The sequence below is a fragment of the Punica granatum genome, chromosome 6 (genome assembly GCF_007655135.1).
Source record: "Punica granatum isolate Tunisia-2019 chromosome 6, ASM765513v2, whole genome shotgun sequence".
NCBI classification, from domain to species: domain Eukaryota; kingdom Viridiplantae; phylum Streptophyta; class Magnoliopsida; order Myrtales; family Lythraceae; genus Punica; species Punica granatum.
In genome coordinates, this window is record NC_045132.1 from 17,376,319 (window position 1) to 17,399,140 (window position 22,822).

A 22,822-nucleotide genomic window follows, 5' to 3' on the forward strand; every position below is an offset into this window, starting at 1 on the left:
ATCTAATTTGATGGAAGAGGGAGAAAGGAAAAAAAAAAGTAAGAAAAGAGAAAAGATGGGTAAATAAAGAAGCCCATTATATGCTGGAAAAGAAAAGGGAGGGAAGGGAAAGAATATCATCATGCAATGTTTTCTTTTGTCATACTGATGATGTGGTGGGGGCAAATAAGCATTCTCAGTACATGATGAAATCAAAGCACTCCTATCCCATAAAACTTTTTTTTGTTTTGTTTTGTTTTTAATTATAAGTGGTCAGGTTCAACTTAGAATTTTAGGGTTTTCCGAACGATTCAAAAGTAACAATTCACGTTCCATTTAGGAGATTTACGAGGATAATCTTACCGTTTGAAGACAAGAAAATTTGAACTCTTATGGGATTATAAATCGACGATAGAATGGAAATACCAAACACAAACCGCAAAGCCAAAATCCTTAAAACCCTCCTCTCCCTCTTATTTGCCTCTCTCTTTCTCTCTTTCTCCATACATATATACTATTCGTGCCGGCCATTGCCATGATGAATTAACAAAAAAATAAAAAATAAAAACACTATTAATAGTCTTTGGTCCTCACATTCCTCTTCCCCACCCCATTCTTTCTAATTATAATGGTTCCCCAATTCCACCTTTATATTCACCACCCACATTTATTCTTTATTGTTAGTAGTCGGTCCCCCTTGAGACCGATAATGAGCCACCCCACACTTCTTCAATAAAAATCTCGCATGAATTGCGATACTTAAAGCAATACTATTTTACAAGTAAGGGATCGTGTGTTCGACCAAATAAGTCCACCACGAAGTGAACTATAACGAGCCAAACTTAACCCAGCCATGCATGCGCAACTGATCTATTCTATAGGCGCAATGCATCATCATGTGATCCGATGAAGCCCAACCAATGCAAAATGCGATGTTCGTACAAAAGAAAAACCTAAATGCACGAATTGTACTCGAATTGGAACACATAGAAGCTTCTTTATGGACTGAATGAGCCTATAAGCATGCAAGTGTTCGCCTAGATCTTCTTCCCAAGAAAAAGAGAAAAGCTGTGAGGATACCCTTTTGACAAAACATGAGTTGTCTAAAAAAAAAAAAAGGACAACCCTTCCAAATTAATCGAATTAAGCATCAAAGAGCACTGTTGCATTGAGTTGGAGAAGATATTTTTATAGCAAAAATCAATGTGTGTTTGAGAAAACGCCCCCCACCCATAAGATAAAAGGCGAATGGTGTATGTTCTATTGAGGAATGCAGATGTTTTTGTTCACTCCGATAAAGGAAGAAGCCATCTCCTGTGGACAGTTTGTATGATTAAATTGCTTGGCCAACAGATGTATTGGACAGCTCGTGGTGAAGGGGAGAGGTTATATTAATTTGCAATTTCAATGGTGGACTGTTGAGCCGAAGACAACTTGTACTTATAATTGTGATTTGATTAATTTGGTGACTTAAGCCATTCGTGGAATGATTCATTTCCTCCACATGCAGAGAGTTTGGTTATTTATTAACCTCACCTTTCCGGTTGGCTTTGTCGTGTTGTGGCAATGAACAATATTGGGTATATTTATTTATAGAAAATTTTCGACAAATTTTTTATTTTAAATTGCTAAGAAAGAAAAAATAATATTGAAAATGGAATGATTTTTTTTATTATAAGGGAGGCCATAGGCCTTATACAACAAAATAGAAATCTTAAATAACTAATAAATTGGTACAGGTACTCTCACCAAGTATCAAACGTAGAACCTCTTGGTTTGCAGGCGAAGCCGTGCCCCACTGCGCTATATTCTCTTTTAATAATGGAATGATTTTTTTTTTAAAATGTAAACCACATCCTCCTCCCTTGAAATTTCCTCATATGACACTGAGCCTATTCTGAGGAAAAATTGAGACTCTCCTTCTTTGAGATTTTATCATATGATAGTTAGGCTATGTTTGCATTGAGTGTACAAAGGGGTGGGATTGGGAGGAGTTCCAAATCTCATGTTTGGATAGCATTAGTAAGGGGTGGAGTGGGGTAAGGTGAGGGAAGGGGTTCGGAATCTTACGTTTGGATAACATTAGTAAGAGGTGGGGTGGGGGTGGGGTGGGAGTGGGAGTGGGAGTGGGGTGAGGAAGTTTATAATGCATAAAAAGACTAAAATAGCCTTATATGACTTTTTAGAAAATAAGGATACAAAGGTCTTTTCCATTATAATTAAAAAAGGAAAAAAAGATAGCCCGCCTCATTCCACCAGAAAATGGGGCTTTGGAGGGATTTCGTAGAATTCGAAATCCCACCAAATCTCTTCCCCTCCTTAAAAAACACATTGCCAAACATGAAATTCGGAACCCCATCTTACCCCACCGCACCCTACCCCTCCAAACCCCACAAGACAATCAGCCTTAGCCACATTCTCGGGGAAAATTGATACTCTCCATTTGACTATATTAACTAACACTACTGGAATATTCCGTGAAATATTGCGTTAACTTTTTATAAATATTTCAAATTTTTAATAATAATAATAATTATTATTATTATTATTATTATTTAAAAATAAAGTAATTATAAAAGTTAATGGGATATCATAATTCTATCAAATATTCTAGTGGCATTAATCATCATAGTCAAATGAGGCTGAAGTGTCAATGTATATGAAGAATAGGGTTAATTGTTAGAAAATCACAAGAGAAGGGAGCGGAGTGTCAATCACTACTTCAAAGGGCTTATTTTCTGGCGGATTAGCGAGGGATCCTTAGTGAGGGATAGGAGAACTCACTAATCCCTAACTAACTTTAAAAATAAATTAAATTAAATTGCGATCCACCTTTGATTGTTAATTAGCTGCACCCCCTTCACCCGAGACATTATCGCCTGTGCTTTACAGACATGTCTCTTCTTTCCCGGCCCTCCCCCTCTCTCTCTAAGCTTGTCCATCCCTAGCTCTCTCTCTCTATCTCCTTCGATCCACTGTGCATGCAACACTGCCTTTTATGATCAATACCGTGCATCTTTCCCTGGATATAGCTCTGCTTTTGCGTCCTCGGGTGCGACCCACTACGTGAGCTACTGCACCCACTGCCGATCCACTGTGCGTGAGCTGCTATCTATCCCCTCGCTATTGCCCTCGCACAAGCTGCTGCCCCTGCTGCACAGTACATGCCACTTCCACATTGCCTTGGTGCAGCGAGCTGCTGCCCTTGCCCCTGCTACACAAGTAGCCATTGGGACCGCCTCCCGATCCCTTAGCTACTACCCTCTACTCCCGCACACAACTACTTCACTAGCTATTGCCCTCTGCCCTCGCACACAGCTACTACCCTTTAGAGGGCAAATCTGCCTCCGCAGAGCATCGACCTTCTGCCTGCACACAGTACCGGCGACCGCCTCCCAATCCCCTCTAGTCTAGATCTAATTTCTATCCTCCCGAGCTCCCTCTTGGAGTTGACTTCCCCAATCTTGATCGATCCGGCTATATATCACAGGTTACATTGATATATGTGTGTATATATATATTCATATACTTTGTTTGTGTATTTTTTTTCTTTTTTCTTTGAGTATACTTTCTAAATTTATTAGTTAAAATTTTGTATGAAAAATCAAAATATATTTTATAACTAATTTTGCCTATATATTAATTATATTGATATTATACCCAAATTGTGATGCAATTATTATAAGCTTAAAAAATTAAATGAAATTTTATAATATAATTTATACATTATAATATATTTTTATTAAATAGTAATTTCATATATATAATAATAATGCATACTTATTAAAATTATTAAGAAGTTTTGCTGCATTTTACTAAAAGCAAATTTATGAAACAATTCTATAATTTTATTTGAGCACATGAAAAAATATCATTATTTTACTTTCAGATTTTCTGGCGATAATTCTAATTAAAAATATTTGAGAATTAATTAACAAATTAAACTTATAATATTGTAGGTTCGTGGATTGCATTTTGGAGCGTTCTCCTATATTGAGCTTACGACGAGGTTGAGGTATGCTCGAATTTCGATAAATATATTTAAAATGCAAATCAAGTACTGATTGTTGATGACTTTAAGTTAGTCGCCTTTATGAATTAAATAAGGGGTTTTTACCTAAAATGGCATATGGTTTGTCCGTTTTGTCAAATCTATCATATGCTTTTTTTTTGTCAAATCTATCCCATGGTTTACTTTTTGCATCAAATCTATCCCGACGTTATATTTTCTGTTAACATCCAACGGCCGTGCTGACGTGGCACGTGGAGAGATAGTGGGCCACACTTGCCACGTAGGCGCCACGTCAGCACGGCCGTTAGATGTCGACGGAAAAGATAACGCCGGGATAGATTTGACAAAAAAAAAGCATATGATAAATTTGATAAAACGGACAAACCATGGGCCATTTTAGGTAAATACCCCATTAAATAATTGTGGAGAAGGAGGATGGGCTTTGGGGAAATGTTGTATCTTCTCATTGTGGATTTGGTTATTCCTTATTAATTGCTACAAAGTAATAATGATGCTATCATTCCTAAATTGATGCACTTTTTTTTTTGTTTTCGCTTTATAGCTGTATATGTTGTCAAATTATATATGGTCATACGTTTTTGTTTATGATTGAATATTCCACCATATCATGAGTGGATGTATGATAGGACTCGTTCTAATAGAGGAGGTATTAAGAAAACCTTCATGGATGGGGTGAGAGAATTTATTAAATGCGCCGAGCAATTTGCTGCGGAGAACGATCTAAGAAAGATTATCGGTCCATGTTTAAAGTGCCAATTTAAAGGAAATTTCATGTATGCAGACGATGTTCAACTTGATCTGTACAAGAATAGTTTCAAGGCAAATTATTGGTGCTTTTTTTTTTAGCTAACCCAGGATGTCCAGACTTTGCCCGACTAATCCTTGGGGCTCCGTGAACCCCTGGCAGCGTATGGAGCAGGTAATCACGCCAAAGGCGCTCTGGTGGCCCCAAGGGGATTCGAACCCGGGATCGGGTGCAAACTTAGGTGCACCTTAACCAATAGGCCAAACCCATTGGGTTTCAAATTATTGGTACTTGACTGATCATGGGGAGGAGTGTCCCAAAGTTATGGAGTCATCTTCTGTTGGATTCGTACTGGATTATCCTGCACTTGAGGATCTTCATAATCCATTAAATAGGTACGGAGACATGGTCTATGATGCGATGGGACAGGATTATGGCCATGACACGCGTGGTGAAGATCCTAAATAGGTACGGAGACATGGTCTATGATGCGATGGGACAGGATTATGGCCATGACACGCGTGGTGAAGATCCTAATCCGGAGGCTAAGAAATTTTACAAGCTTTTGGATAGTTATAACCGACTTGTATGGAATGGCTGCGAGCGGCATTTCGCCCTTTCAAGTGCCGCGAGATATCTTATCGCAAAATGTGACTATAATATACCACAAGCCGGCATGGATAACCTTCTAGGGTTATTACAAAATGAGCTGGCTCTAGAGATGAATAATAATGACTTGGCTTCGTAGGCCGAGCGACATCCCTCTCTAACTCGAGGGCTTAGCGAGGGACAATCCCTCGCTAATAGCGAGGGAATTGGCGAGGGACATATCCCTCGCCATAGCGAGGATTAAGCCTTTCTAAGATATTAGCGAGGGGTCTTGCCCTCACTAAATATGGCCATTTTTAGCAGTGAATTTTTCATAAGAATGAGGTTAAGTTCCGGGGAGTGTAATCTAATAAAAAAAACTAATCTAAAGTCTATCACGTATCGAGATAAAATCACCAAAGATTTTCTACTAATTTATGCATCACTGGAAAGTTATATGTTTTGAATTATGCTACTTCTTCACTACTAAAAAGAAGATTGAATCAAAGAGGGTGTAGCGCAGTGGCACATTATTTCGCCCAGTAACCAAGAGGTTTTAGGTTTGATACTCATTTGGGAACATCCGTTGCCCTTTATTAGTTATCAAGATTTATATTACGTTGTACTGTGCCTATGACCTCCCTATGTAATCCAAAAAAAAAAAAAGATTTCATCAACACGGGTTAATTCAAGTGCTTCAGTGATTATTCATTTAAGTAAAGTTTTGGGATCGAGTATGGTAAATGGAGAAAATCTACGTTCGGAAAGTTTTATCCTAGACAGACCTTACTCGAACTGGATTAGTCCGCATATAGAGTTTTCGTATATTAGAATACACATCGAAAAAATTGGAAAACAACATTTTCCTTTTTCAATTAATTTTTTAATTATATTAATTCTCTCTTTCATATTGTTATAATTCCTAGTCTTTGATCGGAATAGGTTTCCTATATTTGATTACATTATAAATTAGCAAGTATTATTTATTTGTTCTATCTATTGCTCGTCAATTCTTTTTATTAATTTTATATTTTCGAGTTTATATTTGATCAGATAATTAGCTTTTATTGTTGTATTACATAGGAGAAATGATATTTCATTATAAATTAGAAAATGAACTTGATTACTTTTATGAAAAGTTTTGTGCTTCAAAAGTTTAAACACATTCTATTACTTTCTTTGGAGGAATAAATTTAGAGAAGAATATAAATAAAAAAGAAAGAAAAATTAATTCCCTAAGATTAATTTAAAATGAATATTTTATAATCCGTGACAACAATACATTTATAATTAGAAGCGATTTCTTTGACTTCTCCGACCTATCACATATTTTTACCTTGTAAAACAATCAGTTTGAACACGCTTTGATATTGCTAACCTTATGGGAATTGACAAATGTATTAGCACCTCATCATCACGTCATCTTTATCCATAAATTATATTGCTATATACTAGAGTCAGACCTCCGCTATACGTGGTGTTACGTAACCATCTAACAAAATTAATAAAGACAAATTTAAAGAAAATTTGAAGTATTCGTGAGAGAGAAAGAAAGTTAAGAGTGAAAGAGAGAACGGGGGAAATTTAAAATTATTCATTTATTCATCCTAGCTTAAAGTGACTTTAGAATAATTAAGTGGTGGTTATAAAATTTATTTTTTCCTTAAATAAAGTATTAACTAGTCAACCTAATTTAAGATCATCTCCATTCTTGCAAAGTATTAGAAAATAGGATTTGATCTTTATTATTTTTGTTCTGTTTCATTGCTTCAAACATGCATTTGATCAATTACTAGAAGCCCTACTTCGTTTGTATCAGTATATATTGAAGGCTCTTGAAATTATATAAGTGAAATTGATCAAGAGAAACTCTAAATACAGAAAGGATCATATTGTAAGCTAAATACAGAAAGGTTGTCTCTTGATATATGTAAGCTTATTAATATTAATTTTATATACAGAAAGGATCATATTGGAAAACAATATATCTATATTATAGGTATATCTCTAGCAAAATCTATGTATATACATATATTTCAAATTATTGAAAGTTATATTTCATTTTATCCCTTCAGTTAATGAACTTACAATACATGGTATATTATAGATTTTGACTTACATAAATTTGTTCTGATAATTAGTTAGATAAGCTGGAATTTATAATACGTAAGTAATAATATAATATCCATCTTATATAATTTGGCTTTTGAAAATAAAATCATGTAAAAAATTCCAAAGTATACTTGTGCAGAAAAAAAAAGATGTGATTACGGTGAAGATTTTAAGGTGAAATCATTTTAAAGTAATGTTACCATACATGCAAAGTAAATTATTTAAAGTGATAGTAAAATAGAACAATATTAAGTAAATTAAATGTATTTCAAGTAAATTATACGTAATATATATGAGAAATCAGTTGGGATAAATTACTCGTAATTGAAGTAAAGAAAGGAATTTGAAGAGAGTTAGTAAACTACATAAATTTTGAGGAAAGTCTACTTGAACTTTTATGCTGTATTTGGTTTGGGAGTTGAATTTTGATTTTAATTTGTTGATTTTGATTTTAATTGGGTTGTAATGATTGTGGTGTTGAATTATGAGAAAAAGTGTGAAAAAATAAAGAATAGTTAGGAAAATTTAATATTAAAAATTGAATTGAGTATAATGGAGTTGTATGTGAGTTTATGTATGGAACTCACCTTTTTTACTTTGAAGAGTTAATTTTTGTTGTGTAGTGAGTAGAGTTAAAGTTAGAGTTAAAATTTTAAAATCAAACATTGAAAAAAAACGGAGCCTTAATAAAGTATTTGACTGTACCATTGGAACGTCTATGGTGCATCGAAACTTTTGATTGCACTATACAATCAGAGTAAATTACTAATAAAGAAAAATAAGTTGTACAAATTTCAAAGCAAATTACACATATTTCGGAGCAAAATATTCAAAATATGAAATAAGAGTAAACAAATTTGAAACTACTTTACTTAGTTTTTTTTTTTAAATACTTAATTTTTACACACTTTTAGCAATTTACTTAACGATATGATGCGATGAATAAATTGATTGCACAGTATAATTCCCCATGTGGCATTATCTGATTTTCCTGTTCTTATGGCTTCCTAGTCTGGCACCAACACCGCGCGTACTTGCCACTTCAAATCTGCAACTTTTGGTGGGACAGACAAGTAGAAATAATGCATCATGGTCCCTCAACTTCGTGCACTTTCCAAAATAAGCCCCTCCAGTGTAATTTTGTCCAATGAAGCCCATGAGGGTAATAATAATGATAATAACTTTGTCCTTCGTGACAAATTCCCTTAGTTGTCGGAACAAGGGGAGGTTCTGAGCCCTTGATTGACATGAAAGAACTATGTCGAATAACCCACGCACTGTTCAGCAAAAGAAGAATAACCCATGCACTGATGTGGCAACCTTCGGTTTCAATTGAAGGTGTCCCTAACCTTGTATCGAGAATCCATGGTCTTGGTCGAGGGGTCCCTATCTGGTAATGAATGAAGGCAAAGAAGCCACGATCGACACTATAGTGTTTGGCTGTCATGATTACATTCCTCCATTGGCACTAAAAACCAATTAGGCTACGTTTGATCGTCAAGTTAGAGATGGAGATAGACATGAGAAGATGTGGGATTTGAAATCCTAAGGATATAAAATGGACTAATCAAGCGTTTGAGGTGTACCAAAGATTATGATATATATATATATATATATATCTAGGAAAAGACAAATACATTCATAAATACTTATTTTAAAATAGAAAATGTCTTAAATTTTTTTAAAAAAATTCTTTTTTAAAAAAAAAAAGGAAAAATCAATGATTGCGATTATTCATGGAGAGCGATGGGAGCCCTAACCCCGACCACCACTGCACCTAGCGAGGTCGCCCCCGAATTCACCCTTAACCCACCCCCTAACTGGTATTAACCTCTTAACAATTATATCCTAGTAAATCCTCAACCCAATCCTTATCCCGTTGTCTCCAAATATGGATTTGGGATTCCTAAAATCCCATCCCACTCTATATCCGGCCTACCAAACATAAGATAAAAAGGGACTAAATCGAGGTCCTCTTTTTGACTCGAGGGATCTGATTTGACAAATAGAAGTAGAAGACTTGAATAAAGCAAGAACCAAAGTTGAGAACTACTTGTTTAGTGCTGCTTAACAAATCTTCTTGATTAAAATGATGGCTCGGGTGGGGACTCATTTTTTAACTTTAACACATCACCAAATGAATCATTCTTTTGAGGAAACATCTCTTGAAAGTCAAAATCAACAGTCCATGTGCCTCACATTCTCCTGTCTCCCCAAAAGAATGATTTCGTCTTTGTGGTAAAGAAAACCCCCCAATTCAATGCCCAAATCATGTCATTATCTTAAAACCAACTAACCAGAGTTCAGCAATTGACAAATTTAGAAGACAGTCCTTGAAAACACGTTTCCGAACGATCTCGTCATCATCATCGAACTTCTATCTCCGTAGCTACAGATTCTTTGATTGGGATCATTAAGGCAGGCAGTGGTAATTCCCATGAATGTTCCTAAAAAGGCTAGCAGTATGAATACAGAACCAATCCTTTTATCTGTGTAATCCCGAACTTTGCTTCGGGTGCCTTCCCCAGCCTCACAATGTGTGAGGTTGTTGATCAGGAGGTAACAATGTGAGAAGGAACCGATGGATCATCTCAAAACTGGTGAACGTTATGACAGCTGCAGGAGTGGTTCGGACTAGGTTGGTGGCACACCCGCGGTAAAAGCCCGGGACACCCTCCTGTTGGAATACTTTCTTGATGCAGTCAAGCACGCCAGAGTATCGCTTCTCAGAGTGGTTGCCTTGTTCTTGGAGCCTTGACCGCACCACCTGCAAGGCAATACGATTACATCAAATAAGCTGCAGCACTCACTTTTATCTCCTTTCTATCTCCTCTCCACCTTTTTCCCCCCTTTGTTTAATTGTATAGCGCTTTAACATGGAAACAAAGCGAAAATACGAAGATTGGCCTTTAATTTGGAATGAAAAGGCTAATATATCCGCATTTCATCTTCCAAAAGCTTTGTTCAAGCAGCAAGCGATGGTTGCAAGATTCCATATAGTGCTAAAGTAGCAGTGCAACTACAACAGATCAGTGGATTGTATTTAGGAACATGTTTACATTTGCAACATCTTTTTGGTGTTTATCAATTTGAGGGGCTTTATCCATGCACGAGCAATGAGATTGACGGTATTGGTATACATGTATAACAGGAGCCTTAGGTTGCATGATCATATTGGTGGAGTTTCAGATTATGCAGGACTAGAAAGGGAGAGTCAGAAATAGTCATATGCAATCAACAAAATCCATGAGTGCAAACAATACATGCAAGATCGTGACAAATGCCACAAACACTCTTCCTAGCCTGAACAACCTATATAACTTATGAACTACGACACACATTTCAAAAAGCATAAGTAAAAGAACAACAATTGAGGAAACGATGGAAAGGAAAAAGAGATGCATTGCTTTGATAATATACCTCGTGTGGGTATGTCAAAGTAGATGCAAATATTTTAGAGACTGAGGATGCGACAGCAACATCTCTTGCACCAAGTTTATCCATGGTAGTGTTTTCTGTTTGAAAAGAAAATGTGTATCAGCACTAGAATTTAATGCATCCATAGATGACAGGAAGTTGGACTAGAACTAACCTTGATCGGCCAAGTAAAGTTTAATTTTCTCGTACGTAGGAAACTGTATGGCAACGTGACTGACACCAGCCAGGGCAGGAACAAGACCACTGACAAAACATCACAGTAAATTATATTAGTTTCTTTTCAGGAACATAAGCATAGTACAAAGATAAACCCAGGAGTTTTGACATGAGATATCGAACCTGTACAATCCACGGATACCCTCCTCGTGCGCTATTCTCCTCAAAGCAGACAATGTGCTCCTATATGGCACAATCCCGGGAAGCATCTCTTGAGTCTAAAAAGAGGAAAACAAAATGTAACTACTTTCAGGTCCAAGATCCCTATGGTTCAGCTAAGATTAAAATTATCCAACATAACCATTTCAACTGATAATTACAAAGCAAAGCATATTTTGTTCATATTTCTTCCATTCAAACCTTTTTCTGTCTCATCAAGATCTGATACAAAATTGGTCACTAAGTGTTGAAAAAATTTAGAAGTGAGGTCAAAATAATGTTGAGGAAACAAAAAATACCATCAAAGAACCAAACAAATGTACTGGATATAGAAAGGAAAAGGGAAACATACTCTATATTTATCCTTATACTGATATCTAAATCATGCCAGCATCATTGTGCAACATGTAACTAGATGAAGTCTGAACTCAAAACCATCTCTAACAACGCTTTTGAAAATGTTCAAAAAGACATGTACCAGAGGAGATTATTTTATGCAATGATAAAGGAAAGCTGGAGGAAACTGTGGACGGTAATTACAACAGAAAAGAACAGACTGCTATGGATGGCATCCTACGGCTTTTTTTTCCCATCCCATGACCCGGTGTATACTAGGCAGAAACATAAATTGTATTTATGTGTGTGTATATAAATATGACTTAACAGACTCACTTGAAGTCTTGTTTTAACAACCCAGAGGGGATTTGTGCCAATTGTTGTAGCAGCACCAGCACCAGAAGCAGCAATCATATTTGCACCTACTGACAGATGATTTGTCTCTGCAGGTGCAACAGCATAAGGTTTAAATTAAACCTCACTATTTAAAAATAATTGGGTTTACTTCTCTGTTCAATCACCAACATAAGATGATCTCAAACTAACCATCCGCACCAAGCAGACTTTTCAGCTGCTCATATATTGTGAAGTACACCTGTGGAACAGAATAATGTCACTTAAAGTCATTGAAGAATAAATCAATAAAGAAATATAATCCTCTACATGAAGCAGGGAAACATGTAGTGGGGCTGGTGGTTCATGAATGGATCACTAGAATTTCAATAACAAGATGCAATGTACATCTTAAGCAGAATTGAACCTCAATTGGCAAGGCATGCATATTCACAAGTATAATTGCAAAGGAATGAGCTATATTGCAAACAGTTCATCATCAGTTTGCTTGGATGTTTTGGTCACGACCCTCTCAGCAAATTATCCTCCTCTAGCCCCAGATATCAGCCAATAATACTAGTTTCCCGTATAGACCATTCGTTCATACTAGAATTAACAGTACGTGCTCAATGTAATCGCTGTATGAACTATACAACTCCCAGTATCCTGCTTCGAACCCAACATGGGTAGCTATGCTAGGAGAAAACTGCAATCAGAAAACCATGGGGGATTGTAATTTGTATATTATCAGAAAAAGCGACCAGGATAATGCCACAGTTTAGGTTGGGTCTCTTTGTTCTCAAGGATCTCAGAACCGATAAATATTGCCAGTAATGAAGCTTTATCTCCAAAGTTGTCATTAGTTATTTCACTGTTAGGATCCCAATTATTTGCCACTGGCCTGGAGATGCAATAGCAGATACCCAGCACCGGCAGGTTTTCTTTCATTGCCTAAGGACGGTGATGCTGATAGCATATTGAATTTGGAAAGTCACTTTGCCTAGAGGGAACACATGACATGCAGGTGGTTGGGATGTAGAGGTTTCAACGCAGTCAAACCGAGGCTAGCAATAGCACAAGGCTCGTGATTTAAACCAAATGCATAATAAAGAGGTAATGAGTAAGTGAATGACTCACCGCCCAGTTGGGGAGTAAAGCCAGCACAGTGGGAGCGAGCCCACGGTACATTCCCCGGATGCCTTCCCTTTGAAATATTTGCTCCAGACTACCAACTATAAGACTCCCTAAACCATACAAAAGACAGGAAAACTGTATAAGCTTTCTGTTACAAGTATGGTGATAACAACTACTAAAGCCTGATTTCAGCTGCTCGGTTGTAAAAGGAAACAACATGTTCAGCAACCAATCATTCCAATAACAGGTGGGGAAAAAGCATAGGCCAAGCAGAAAAGCAAACCTTTGATACTGTCTCTACCGAGGCTTGGCAGCCCATGGACTTGAAATCGAGTCTTAATAACATCTAAAGGACACACGAACGTAGCAGCAATAACACCTGCACCAAATTTCACTATTCAGTCAACTGATCAATCACGAAATTTCACCGCAAAGCCAACCAAGCAGAGACGGGCACGATGTTGGAGCTCAGGCACATGTTTTAGACTCGGGCAATCGTAATTGACCTCGTCAACCACAGTCCTAATGATCAATCCTAACCCTTTCCTCTCCCTCCTATATGAGGGGAGCGAAAGCAAATGAGAACCGGAAGCGAGGAACGGAACGGAACGGACCGGCAGCGGCGCCGGCTCCGGCGTGGCAGAGGAGGCCCCGGGAGCTAGGGGCGTGAGCGTCTGTGGACATGGCAAAATCCTTGGTCGGCGCAAGCGCGGGAGCGCGAGGATCTCGAAGCGGAGCCGACGGAGTCGTCTCTCGAGGCGGAGATTACCGAGGACCAGAGTCGCATGGCCAGAGAAGGAGGGAGCGGAGGGAGTCGCCGGCGGCCGGGGAGAGTCGGTGACCGCAGAACCGGACGAAAGGTAAGGCTGGGCGGCGAGCTACTGCTTCGACTCGGCGAGACGCGGAGAGACGGAGACTGAGTCCGCGGGGAAGCTTCGATGAGATCGAGTGGGATTGGCAATGGCGAAGAAGAGGAGGAGGAGAAGACGAAGAAGGGGTGTTCGTCGTCTCCTTCCTTCCTCCAGTCTCTCTCTCTCTCTCTCCTCAAATTCAATTTCTTTCCCTATCTTTAATTTTATTTATCTTTTTCCATTTATTTGATTAATTATTTTTGGGTCTTTTTAATTCAATTAATTATTATATTTTTCTAGGCATTGGTGGAGTCTGAGCTCCCTGTCATCATGGGACCAATCGCTTCAGACCATACGATTCGCCGCAAATGGGACCCACCTTCTCGAGAATCGCAGATGCGGAAAATAAACGCTCTGCTTTTTTGTTTTTCTTTTTTATATTAAAAAAAAAGTTGAACACTCAAAAATTAATTGACGGCTGCCAAAAGTGGTGCATCAGGAAGGGAAAATTTGATGGGAATATAAAATCGGATGGTATTTTATGGATAAAAGATAATTATAGGAAAGTGATAATAGAATAAAAAATGTAAAGACAATATATTTCTTTATCTCATAAAATTAGAATCGACAAGCTTAATTTAAAAAGGATCTCTAAGTACCAATAGGTATTATTAAACTAAAAACAATATAATAACGAAAAGGATTTTCATACTTTTATAATTGGTAATATATATATATATACACACGTACATTATATTACTAATGAAAAATGCATTTAAAAACTAATGATTAGTGTGCAAGATATAATTTACATGAAAATATACGTGCGGTTATATCTTAAAAAATTATAATTAAATGGAAATATAGAGGGATATAGATGTTCAAAGTTGAAATGGTATTTTTAGAAAGTAAAAATCAAGAAACACTCTAAAAGATTTATACTTTTGTAGATGTTATAAATTATAAATTATTATAATTTTTATTTTATTATTATACATGAAAAGGGGATTTATTGATGAAAATATATATTTAGAATGAAGCGATTAGTGTGAATGCTTAACATGCGCAAAAAAGTACGTGCCCGTTATATTTTAGAGGAATACATTAGGGAGATAGAACGATGGATTTAGATGTATGCTTTTGAAAGTTTGAAGAGTATTTTTTGGAAAGTAAATGTGAAGCAGAGAGCGGATAAGCAGATGGCTAAAAGAATCGCATGGTGAAAAGAGTATAAATAAAAATATGAACATATCAGATTCTCTAGCACCTTTTATGTTGTGATTTTATTTATTTTATAGTAGATATAATTAAAATGATTTTTATTATTAAGAAATAGTGATAGAGAGGCATATATATATATATATGCAACGTGTCTTTTTAAATTTAGGAGGCACAATTTATACTAGTAAGTACGAAATACTTTAATGAATTAGGTATATATTGTTGAATGTCTATAATGCACTATTTCTTCTTTCAACAAACAGTAATATGAAGGGTCAAGTTATATTAAAATAAAAAATGTCTTCATACATTGAATGAGTGAATATAATAGTGAATGCAATCTAGGAAGATGTCCACGTACATTGAATCGACAAAATATGAATTAAGAAAAATGTCTATATACATGGAAGGGTAAAATAGAAATTTGGAAATATGGAGAAATACAATAATGAGTTCTTGACTTTTATATATGTAATAGATTTTAGCCTTCAAAACTTTTCATAAAAAATGCTATATCCACGAGCCTTCGTTGTAACCGAAAAAAATGCTAATGCAAGGCTAATACAAAAGGTAATTTATTATTTAAGAGAGTGTAGCGCTATGACACATTGTCTCGCATGGTAATTAAGAAGTTTCAAGTTCAATATCCAGTGGGACTACTCATGTTCCCTTATAGCTATATATATATATATATATATTTCATTGTACATGTCCATGACATTCCCTTATAATCACAAAAAGTAATTTATTGACAAAAATATAAAATAATCAAAATCTTATTTTTATAATAAAAATAAATTTTCGAATTCTAAAGATTAGATAAATGACTACCCTATGAATTCAAATCTGTTATTTTCTCGGTTGTAAGTCTCTTTATCAAAATTGAAAATGAATTATATAGAGCATTACAAACATATGAATTATTGTTTGCTTTGCAAACCTATGAAAAGTACAATATGAAATAATAATAATAAGTATTATTTATGAATCCATATTGAGATTACTCCCCAAGGATCTTCTTAATAAGTATAAATATAAAATAAGGTCTTCCAACCTTATGGATCTTTTAATTAGAAACTAAAAAGGTAAAGGAATCATGATTTAAAAAAAATCAATATACAAATTTCAAGACATGAGTGGATAACAAGAAAATTTCATAGCAACATCAACCCTTCATATTAGATAAATAAAGACATATACTAGAGACCACGGTAAATGGGATAAAGCTAACGGATGAAATAATTATATATAGTCATTGAAAGGAGAAAATCTTCAACGGTCCTTCGCAATGCTGACCACTGGTACCAGCCAGTTCGATTGGTAACTGGTGCTTTGACCAATCCGATTCAACTTGTGGACCCAAAGTGCACGAATGAACCCAAAGAACCGGCCGATTTTTCAAGGAAATTCATGTGAACCGGCTAGCTCTATGGATTCTTTTTATTTTTAAAAGTTGTCAAAATAGTTATGATTGGAGAAGGGATTAAACCTTAGACCTCCAAGTTATTACTTCACCAACTTATCTGATAAGCTATTAACTTTTTATTGTGCACTTTTTACCATTCCTTTATAATTTATCTTAGTCACCTTCCTAAATGTCTATTCATTACCATATTTTAATTGTTTTTCTTAGGAATATTGTAATTATTGCATATTTATCAAATTATAATTATTTACATTGGTAATATTATTATTTATTTATTAATTAATTAAACGTGTGGTCCGACTCATCGAATTCTCTGTTGAACCCATAAACCTGTGAACCCATGCTTCGATTGGTTCGATATCCGATCCGGTTTTGATAACACTAATGGTAACGTGATAAGAAAGAACTAATAAAATTCTTAACCTATTGCCTATGTGTTGATAAGCTCATTTACTCGTTGTACATTTATATTGATATTTCCTCATGTCATATGTGAAGGATATCTCCTAAGAAAGGATAAGGGAGAGATTTCAATTTTCACAAAAATATTAACTGAGAGGTTGTTATACATTTTTTCTTTTTTTGATATAAACATATGTCGGAATTTAAATATGTCGAAGATTGTTGATCGAGGAAGATTAATTGAGAAGTTGCTATATAAACCCAAAACGTGACTTGATCCTAGTTATCTTAGACCTCTCTTTATGAATTTTTTTTGTGAAAATAAAATGTAAAATCTCTTATTTTAAATATAAGTGTTGAAACAAGTGTCATTATACTGGCCAATGATTTTTTTTAAAGAAAGAATCAGGTATCCTTCTCACATTTCAGATTGATAGCCTTATTTGGTTTCACAAATCAATTTTAACTTTAGCTTCAACTATACTTTACTTAACTCCATTTATCTTCAATTCAACAATACAATCATTACTTTCTCTCAACTATTCATTATTTTTTTCCAAAATTCAATAACACAATCATTATTTTCTCTCAACTATTTATTACGTTTTCAGATTTTTTCTCATAATTTAACAACACAATCATTACAATCCAATTAAAATCAAAACTTAATTATACTTAATTCTAAAACCAAATACACTAGATTTTCCAAATCTTCTTAAACCAAATTACCATTCTTACTGGGCAAGTGGATTTTGACATTGAATATCTATATCTACATATTCTATATTATGAAATTCGGATTACTCTTATTAGAATTTTCCGTTCATACAAGATGAGCTGTTACGCAAACTTTTTCGAGCAAGGAAAATTGCCACATAAGCTACAGATTAAATTTATTATTTCTACCATTAAATAATATTTGGCTCTTTTCTTCTTCGGACTTTTCTCCTACTAATTCTTTTAGATTCTCAAAAGTTCTTATTCATATTGCTTTCCCATTTCTTCTCTCACTAGTTATCGAAAGTTCTTTTTGAGTTGATAATATTTCAGTAAAATTGACGCCCGCACAGTACGCAAGTTATGCGAGTAGTTAATAAGAAAATCGTAGGTTCAGAAAACTTACCATTCTATCAGTTCAACATTTTTTTTATTGATATTGGCTCATTTGCTTATAAACTTAATCAAAATTTTATCTTGCTTTTGGTTTTCGAGTAATATAACTTAATTTGATTTTGTATAATGATTGCGAGTGTTGAAAAATATATTGATGTGGGAATATACGTATGTATATATAGATGTGAAAATAGATAAAAAATATTATTAATAAAAATTGATATATATATATATATGTGAAAAGAGAAAAAAAATTATTATTAAAAGATTAATTATAAAAATAGTTTGAAAAAAAAGGGAAAAAAAAATTGGAGAAAAAGAGAAAAGGAATGATTGTGGGAAGGAAGGAAAAAAAGAAAAGGGAGTGGAGAAGAAATATTTAGAAAACAAACGAACCCATAATCAGATTATTTGGTTTTACAATCAAGTTTTTAAATTTTAACTATAACTTTAACTCTACTCACTACACAACAAAAATCAACATTACAATTATTACTTTTCCCCTTTTCTTTAACTTTTAACCATTCAATTCAATTTTTAATACTAAAAATTTTCAACTATCCATTACCTTTTTCACAATTCAACAATACAATAATTACTTTCTCTCAACTATTCATTACTATTTCACACTTTTTTCATAATTCAACAACACAATTATTACAACTCAATTAAAATCAAAATTAAATTTTATTTAACTCTAAAATCAAACACACAGTGAATTCTCCCGGAGAAGAATAAAAGAAAATGAGAATAACAATGTCCAAGACCGAGACAGCAATAACCCCGTCAAGGGTTAGGGTCTTGACTCGTCCGAGGTTTGTGTTTGGCTCCGCCCCCAAATCGAAGGTAGCGTCCACCTTACCCCGGAAAACCTTATCTACCCGTTCCCCGGCGGCACAATCTATCCCGAGCGACTCTAGAGAAGAAGGTGAGTGGAAACTATTCCCTGCTACTGTCTCACTCCTCATAGCTCAATCTTCCATATACCCAAAGCAATTCTTCAAATCATCCTTGTGTTTCATGTCGTGTCTGATCAAGAGCGGTCGTGTTGTTTCTACGTTGAAGAACTGATTTTGGGTGATGGGTCATTTCTTGAAATCACTGATTTGGGTTAAAGTGATGAGTGCGTGGAAAGCTTATCCAATGAATTGAACCGGATGCTTCTCTTGAATAGAGCAGAGAGCAATGGGATTCCGCAACACTTTGAGCTTGGAAATCCAATATGTCCACTTTGTTAATGGGAAAGACGAGACATTCAGGAAGATTTTACCAAACAGGGTTTCAGTTGATGAGAGGTGAACTAAAGCCAGGAAGGAACTTTTGATATATTATGGGATGAAAGGAACAAAATCTCATTAAATTATTGGGAAGATTACTTCTTCCATTTTAATGGACGAGTACGCTGTTGCTACCGTTTGTCCGGATTGTCTACATCCCGAGTTTGGTTGGGGTGGTTATGCTTGCAAGCATTCCAGTACTAGCAGCATGTAAGGAAAAGCAAGCTCAAATGGGTGATCTTTGCAACTGACAGTATTTCTGTTATTTGTCCATAGTAAGTATGGGCCTCGAGGCTCGGACTGCCAATGATCGCCTGAGGACTGTTTGGACACCTGAGATGGACCGGTACTTCATCAATCTTATGCTGGAGCAGGTCAGCAGAGGGAACCGAATTGATGACAACTTGTTCAGCAAGCGAGCCTGGAAGCACATGTTAATGCTGTTCAACGCGAAATTCAAATCCAACTATGAGAAGGATGTCCTTAAGAACCGCCACAAGTCTCTAAGGAACCTCTACAGGGGTATCAGGAATCTCCTGGACCAGACTGGTTTCTACTGGGACGAGACCCGACAGATGGTGACCGCTGAGAATAACGTCTGGGATGAGTACATCAAGGTTTTCATGAATCGGTCCCAGTGATGATAGCATTGTCATTGTTTTCCTTTGCTCTAATCTTCATATTGTTGACATATCTCGTTTCAGGCACATCCTGATGCCCGCTCGTACAGAATCAAGAGCATTCCATATTACAGAGATTTATGTCTGATTTATGGAAATTCATCATGTAAACAGAAAGGTTAGTTTTCGCTCCCTTTTGTTTCTTTTTATGTCGAATAACTTCAGTAGGCATCAGGCAAAGGAGATTATCTCACTAAAACACACTGCTGATGCTTCAGTTTCATGATTGAAACAGCTAATGTGGAGTCAGAGTCAGAGATGTCATCACATTCGTTAGATGCTGAAATAGTCGCACCTATCAACCCTGATGGCATCACAGATGGAAGCATGGACTCGCTAAATGATATCGCTATTGATGAGGACTTCAGTATTTCTCTTCCTGATGGAGTCTCTGGAGCTCCATTGAATGTGAGAACCAGTACAAGCAGCCGTACCCGGACCTACTGGGAGCCTCCGATGGACCGCTACTTTATTGACCTCATGATGGATCAAATGCGGAGATGCAACCAGGTAGATGGCATTTTTGTAAAACAGGCATGGAGTGAGATGATTGACTCGTTCAATGCTAAGTTCGGGTTTGGCTATGAGGTGGATGTCCTGAAAAACCGATACAAGACCCTCAGGCGGCAGTATAATGTGATAAGGAATCTGCTAGAACTGGACGGTTTCTCGTGGGATGATTCTCGGCAGATGGTGATTGCCGACGATTATGTTTGGCAGGACTATATCAAGGTAAACTCATAAGGCTTCACTTGCGTGCAGCATGGATGGACTGTGGTTGCTGATTGGAACACAACTATTTATTTAAAACCAATCCTTTTTCGGGTTTTCATGCTTGTAATTTGCTGAGAAGGAGTCCATTCCAGTTTGGCATCTCGACAAATTAAGTTCTGAGCAGTAAGCTTATAATGGCTGTGCAGGCACATACAGATGCACGGCAGTTCATGACCCGGCCAGTCCCTTACTACAAGGACCTGTGCATGATATGCCGTGACCTGAGCGCTGATGATCGGGAACTCCTTTTGGCCAGAAGTGTAGATGAACCACGAGCTGAAGATCAGCAGGCATCAAAGGAGTGTCCATCATCTTCTCCATCAAATCCGGGAGAAGAACAGAGGGACAGCTCGGAAGTACCACTGAAAACGAGCTCGAGGAAGCATTCATTGGACCAGGACGATCAAGAAAGGCAAGAGAAACGGTTCAACGGAACGCCGATCTCGGTTACACCTTTGTTGGATGTAAGGAAAGAGGACGAGGGCCAAAACTCAATCCCAGTCGAGGCTGTAGTTGAGGCTGTCCAGGCACTGCCGGATATGGACGATGAGCTCATACTGGATGCATGTGACTTCCTTGAGGATGATAATAAGGCTAAGACATTCATGGCTTTGGGTGTTAAACTGCGAAAGAAGTGGTTAATACGAAAGCTTCGCCCTGACTTGTAGATGCACATTTCACTACTCTTTTGCAGACCAATATATTGACATACCGCTTGATCTGAGCAAACAAGACGAATTTTCATAAAATATATATATATATATATATATATATATAGTCCATTTTTATATGACTACATCGTTTGCTTTCATTTATTTCTGCAAGACCAACCTTTATATAATAATGCAATACTGTTCAATCGCTCGACAAACTATATGCGCACATACAAATTGATTCCTGAGATCTCTCTGAAAATGAAGAGAAATGAGGTTGCCGAGCCTTTAAACTCGATTAACAAATGCAATCAGAAATCTTCTAACTGCACCCCCGATGCACTTGAGGTCGACCGCCAACCTGTTATTAATGTTGCATTTGCGCCGAGTATAATAGTGCATGATGTGCTTGTTCTATATCAACCGAGCAGCTATTATTGCATAGCCGTATTGAATAACTAAATCATCACATCCTCCCGTTCACCGGTATTGGTACTACACTATGTATGTGTTAGCGGGGAGAGGAAGGAGATATCAGAAATGGCCTCAAAATGCGAGACAGCGGGTCGATACATGGGACACGGTTTATTAATTGCCCTAGTAGTTGATAAGTTATTCAACCTCAAGGTGAGGATATTGAAATGGCGCATCCGCATTGCACTCTCCTGCTTATATATAAATCTATATAATACAAATCGTGATTTTTTTTTATTAATTGTATTAATTATCGTATTTATGATTATTTCGAACAATAAAGTAAATAAAAATATATAATTATTAGTTATTCCTACTGAAAAAAATATAGTTATTGATTTAAATCGTAATTTAATCAATACAAAAATATTATATCAAATATATATACAACTGATGTTAACTGAATTTTACCAATAAAATTCAGACTAGATTGTACCCCCACGCATTCTGTGACAAGATACCATCACATAATCGTTATGCTTCCATGGTTTCATGCTATCAATTTTATGGGAAAGAAAGCATTTTACAAATGAAACTAATTTGTATTCCGCGTTCTCTCATTGTCACGCCCTTGTCTTTTTGGCACTGAAATAACTTTCCTTCTGCGTGAATGTAGATCAGGCATTATTCCCGACCCTCAAATGGCTCCAGTGGCACCACTGGAACCACAGGAGTCAAGTTCTTCGAGGCCAAATGGTATTTGATAACTGTGGAACATCATTGTTCCAAGGGGTTTAAATATAGGAATATGATCAGAAACGGGCCTATTAGCAACATCCGGCTTGAACAGAGTCAGAATCAAACAAACTTGGACGAGTAACAACCTTCGCCTATACTATGTGCACGGACTAAGAAAAGTGATCGTTGTTTCAGAAGTT

At 36.3% G+C, this 22,822-nt stretch overlaps 2 protein-coding genes and 1 long non-coding RNA gene across 6 annotated transcripts; 2 read left to right on the forward strand and 1 right to left on the reverse strand.

Annotated features, from left to right (window-relative positions):
• Nucleotides 1-2,751: 2,751 nt before the first annotated feature.
• Nucleotides 2,752-4,519, forward strand: LOC116210374. Its single transcript, XR_004157490.1, has 2 exons — nt 2,752-3,469; nt 3,939-4,519. It is a non-coding gene; the product is annotated as an uncharacterized LOC116210374 (long non-coding RNA).
• A 5,194-nt stretch (nt 4,520-9,713) lies between these two features.
• Nucleotides 9,714-14,144, reverse strand: LOC116211629 (nicotinamide adenine dinucleotide transporter 1, chloroplastic). Of its 2 annotated transcripts, none has more exons than XM_031546090.1 (9): nt 13,688-14,144; nt 13,357-13,452; nt 13,077-13,183; nt 12,153-12,201; nt 11,943-12,049; nt 11,235-11,329; nt 11,050-11,138; nt 10,865-10,972; nt 9,714-10,224 (listed from the first exon to the last, which is right to left on the reverse strand). In XM_031546090.1, the coding sequence occupies exons 1-9, from the start codon at nt 13,755-13,757 to the stop codon at nt 10,184-10,186; spliced, it is 762 nt and encodes a 253-aa protein (XP_031401950.1). In that variant the 5' UTR covers nt 13,758-14,144; the 3' UTR covers nt 9,714-10,183. The 2 variants fall into 2 exon arrangements, with proteins under 2 accessions (XP_031401950.1, XP_031401949.1); XM_031546089.1 differs by having other exon boundaries at nt 10,878-10,972; nt 13,688-14,142.
• Nucleotides 14,145-18,826: 4,682 nt separating this feature from the next.
• Nucleotides 18,827-21,546, forward strand: LOC116212465 (L10-interacting MYB domain-containing protein-like). Of its 3 annotated transcripts, none has more exons than XM_031547093.1 (5): nt 18,827-19,014; nt 19,640-19,980; nt 20,068-20,161; nt 20,279-20,775; nt 20,964-21,546. In XM_031547093.1, the coding sequence occupies exons 1-5, from the start codon at nt 18,831-18,833 to the stop codon at nt 21,483-21,485; spliced, it is 1,638 nt and encodes a 545-aa protein (XP_031402953.1). In that variant the 5' UTR covers nt 18,827-18,830; the 3' UTR covers nt 21,486-21,546. The 3 variants fall into 3 exon arrangements, with proteins under 3 accessions (XP_031402953.1, XP_031402955.1, XP_031402954.1); XM_031547095.1 differs by having other exon boundaries at nt 18,868-19,014; nt 19,261-19,980; XM_031547094.1 differs by having other exon boundaries at nt 18,894-19,014; nt 19,125-19,980.
• Nucleotides 21,547-22,822: the final 1,276 nt, after the last annotated feature.

Bases quoted from the DNA above. Each gene is read 5' to 3' on its own strand.
- LOC116212465 (XM_031547093.1), top strand. From the start codon at position 18,831: ATGAGAATAACAATGTCCAAGACCGAGACAGCAATAACCCCGTCAAGG. The intron at 19,015-19,639 runs GTGAGTGGAAAC...ATTTGTCCATAG, and splicing joins GAGCGACTCTAGAGAAGAAG to TAAGTATGGGCCTCGAGGCT. The intron at 19,981-20,067 runs GTTTTCATGAAT...ATCTCGTTTCAG, and splicing joins TCTGGGATGAGTACATCAAG to GCACATCCTGATGCCCGCTC.
- LOC116211629 (XM_031546089.1), bottom strand. From the start codon at position 13,757: ATGTCCACAGACGCTCACGCCCCTAGCTCCCGGGGCCTCCTCTGCCAC. The intron at 11,330-11,942 runs GTGAGTCTGTTA...TCCTCTTTTTAG, and splicing joins TTGTTAAAACAAGACTTCAA to ACTCAAGAGATGCTTCCCGG. The intron at 11,139-11,234 runs GTTCGATATCTC...ATGTTTTGTCAG, and splicing joins GGTATCCGTGGATTGTACAG to TGGTCTTGTTCCTGCCCTGG.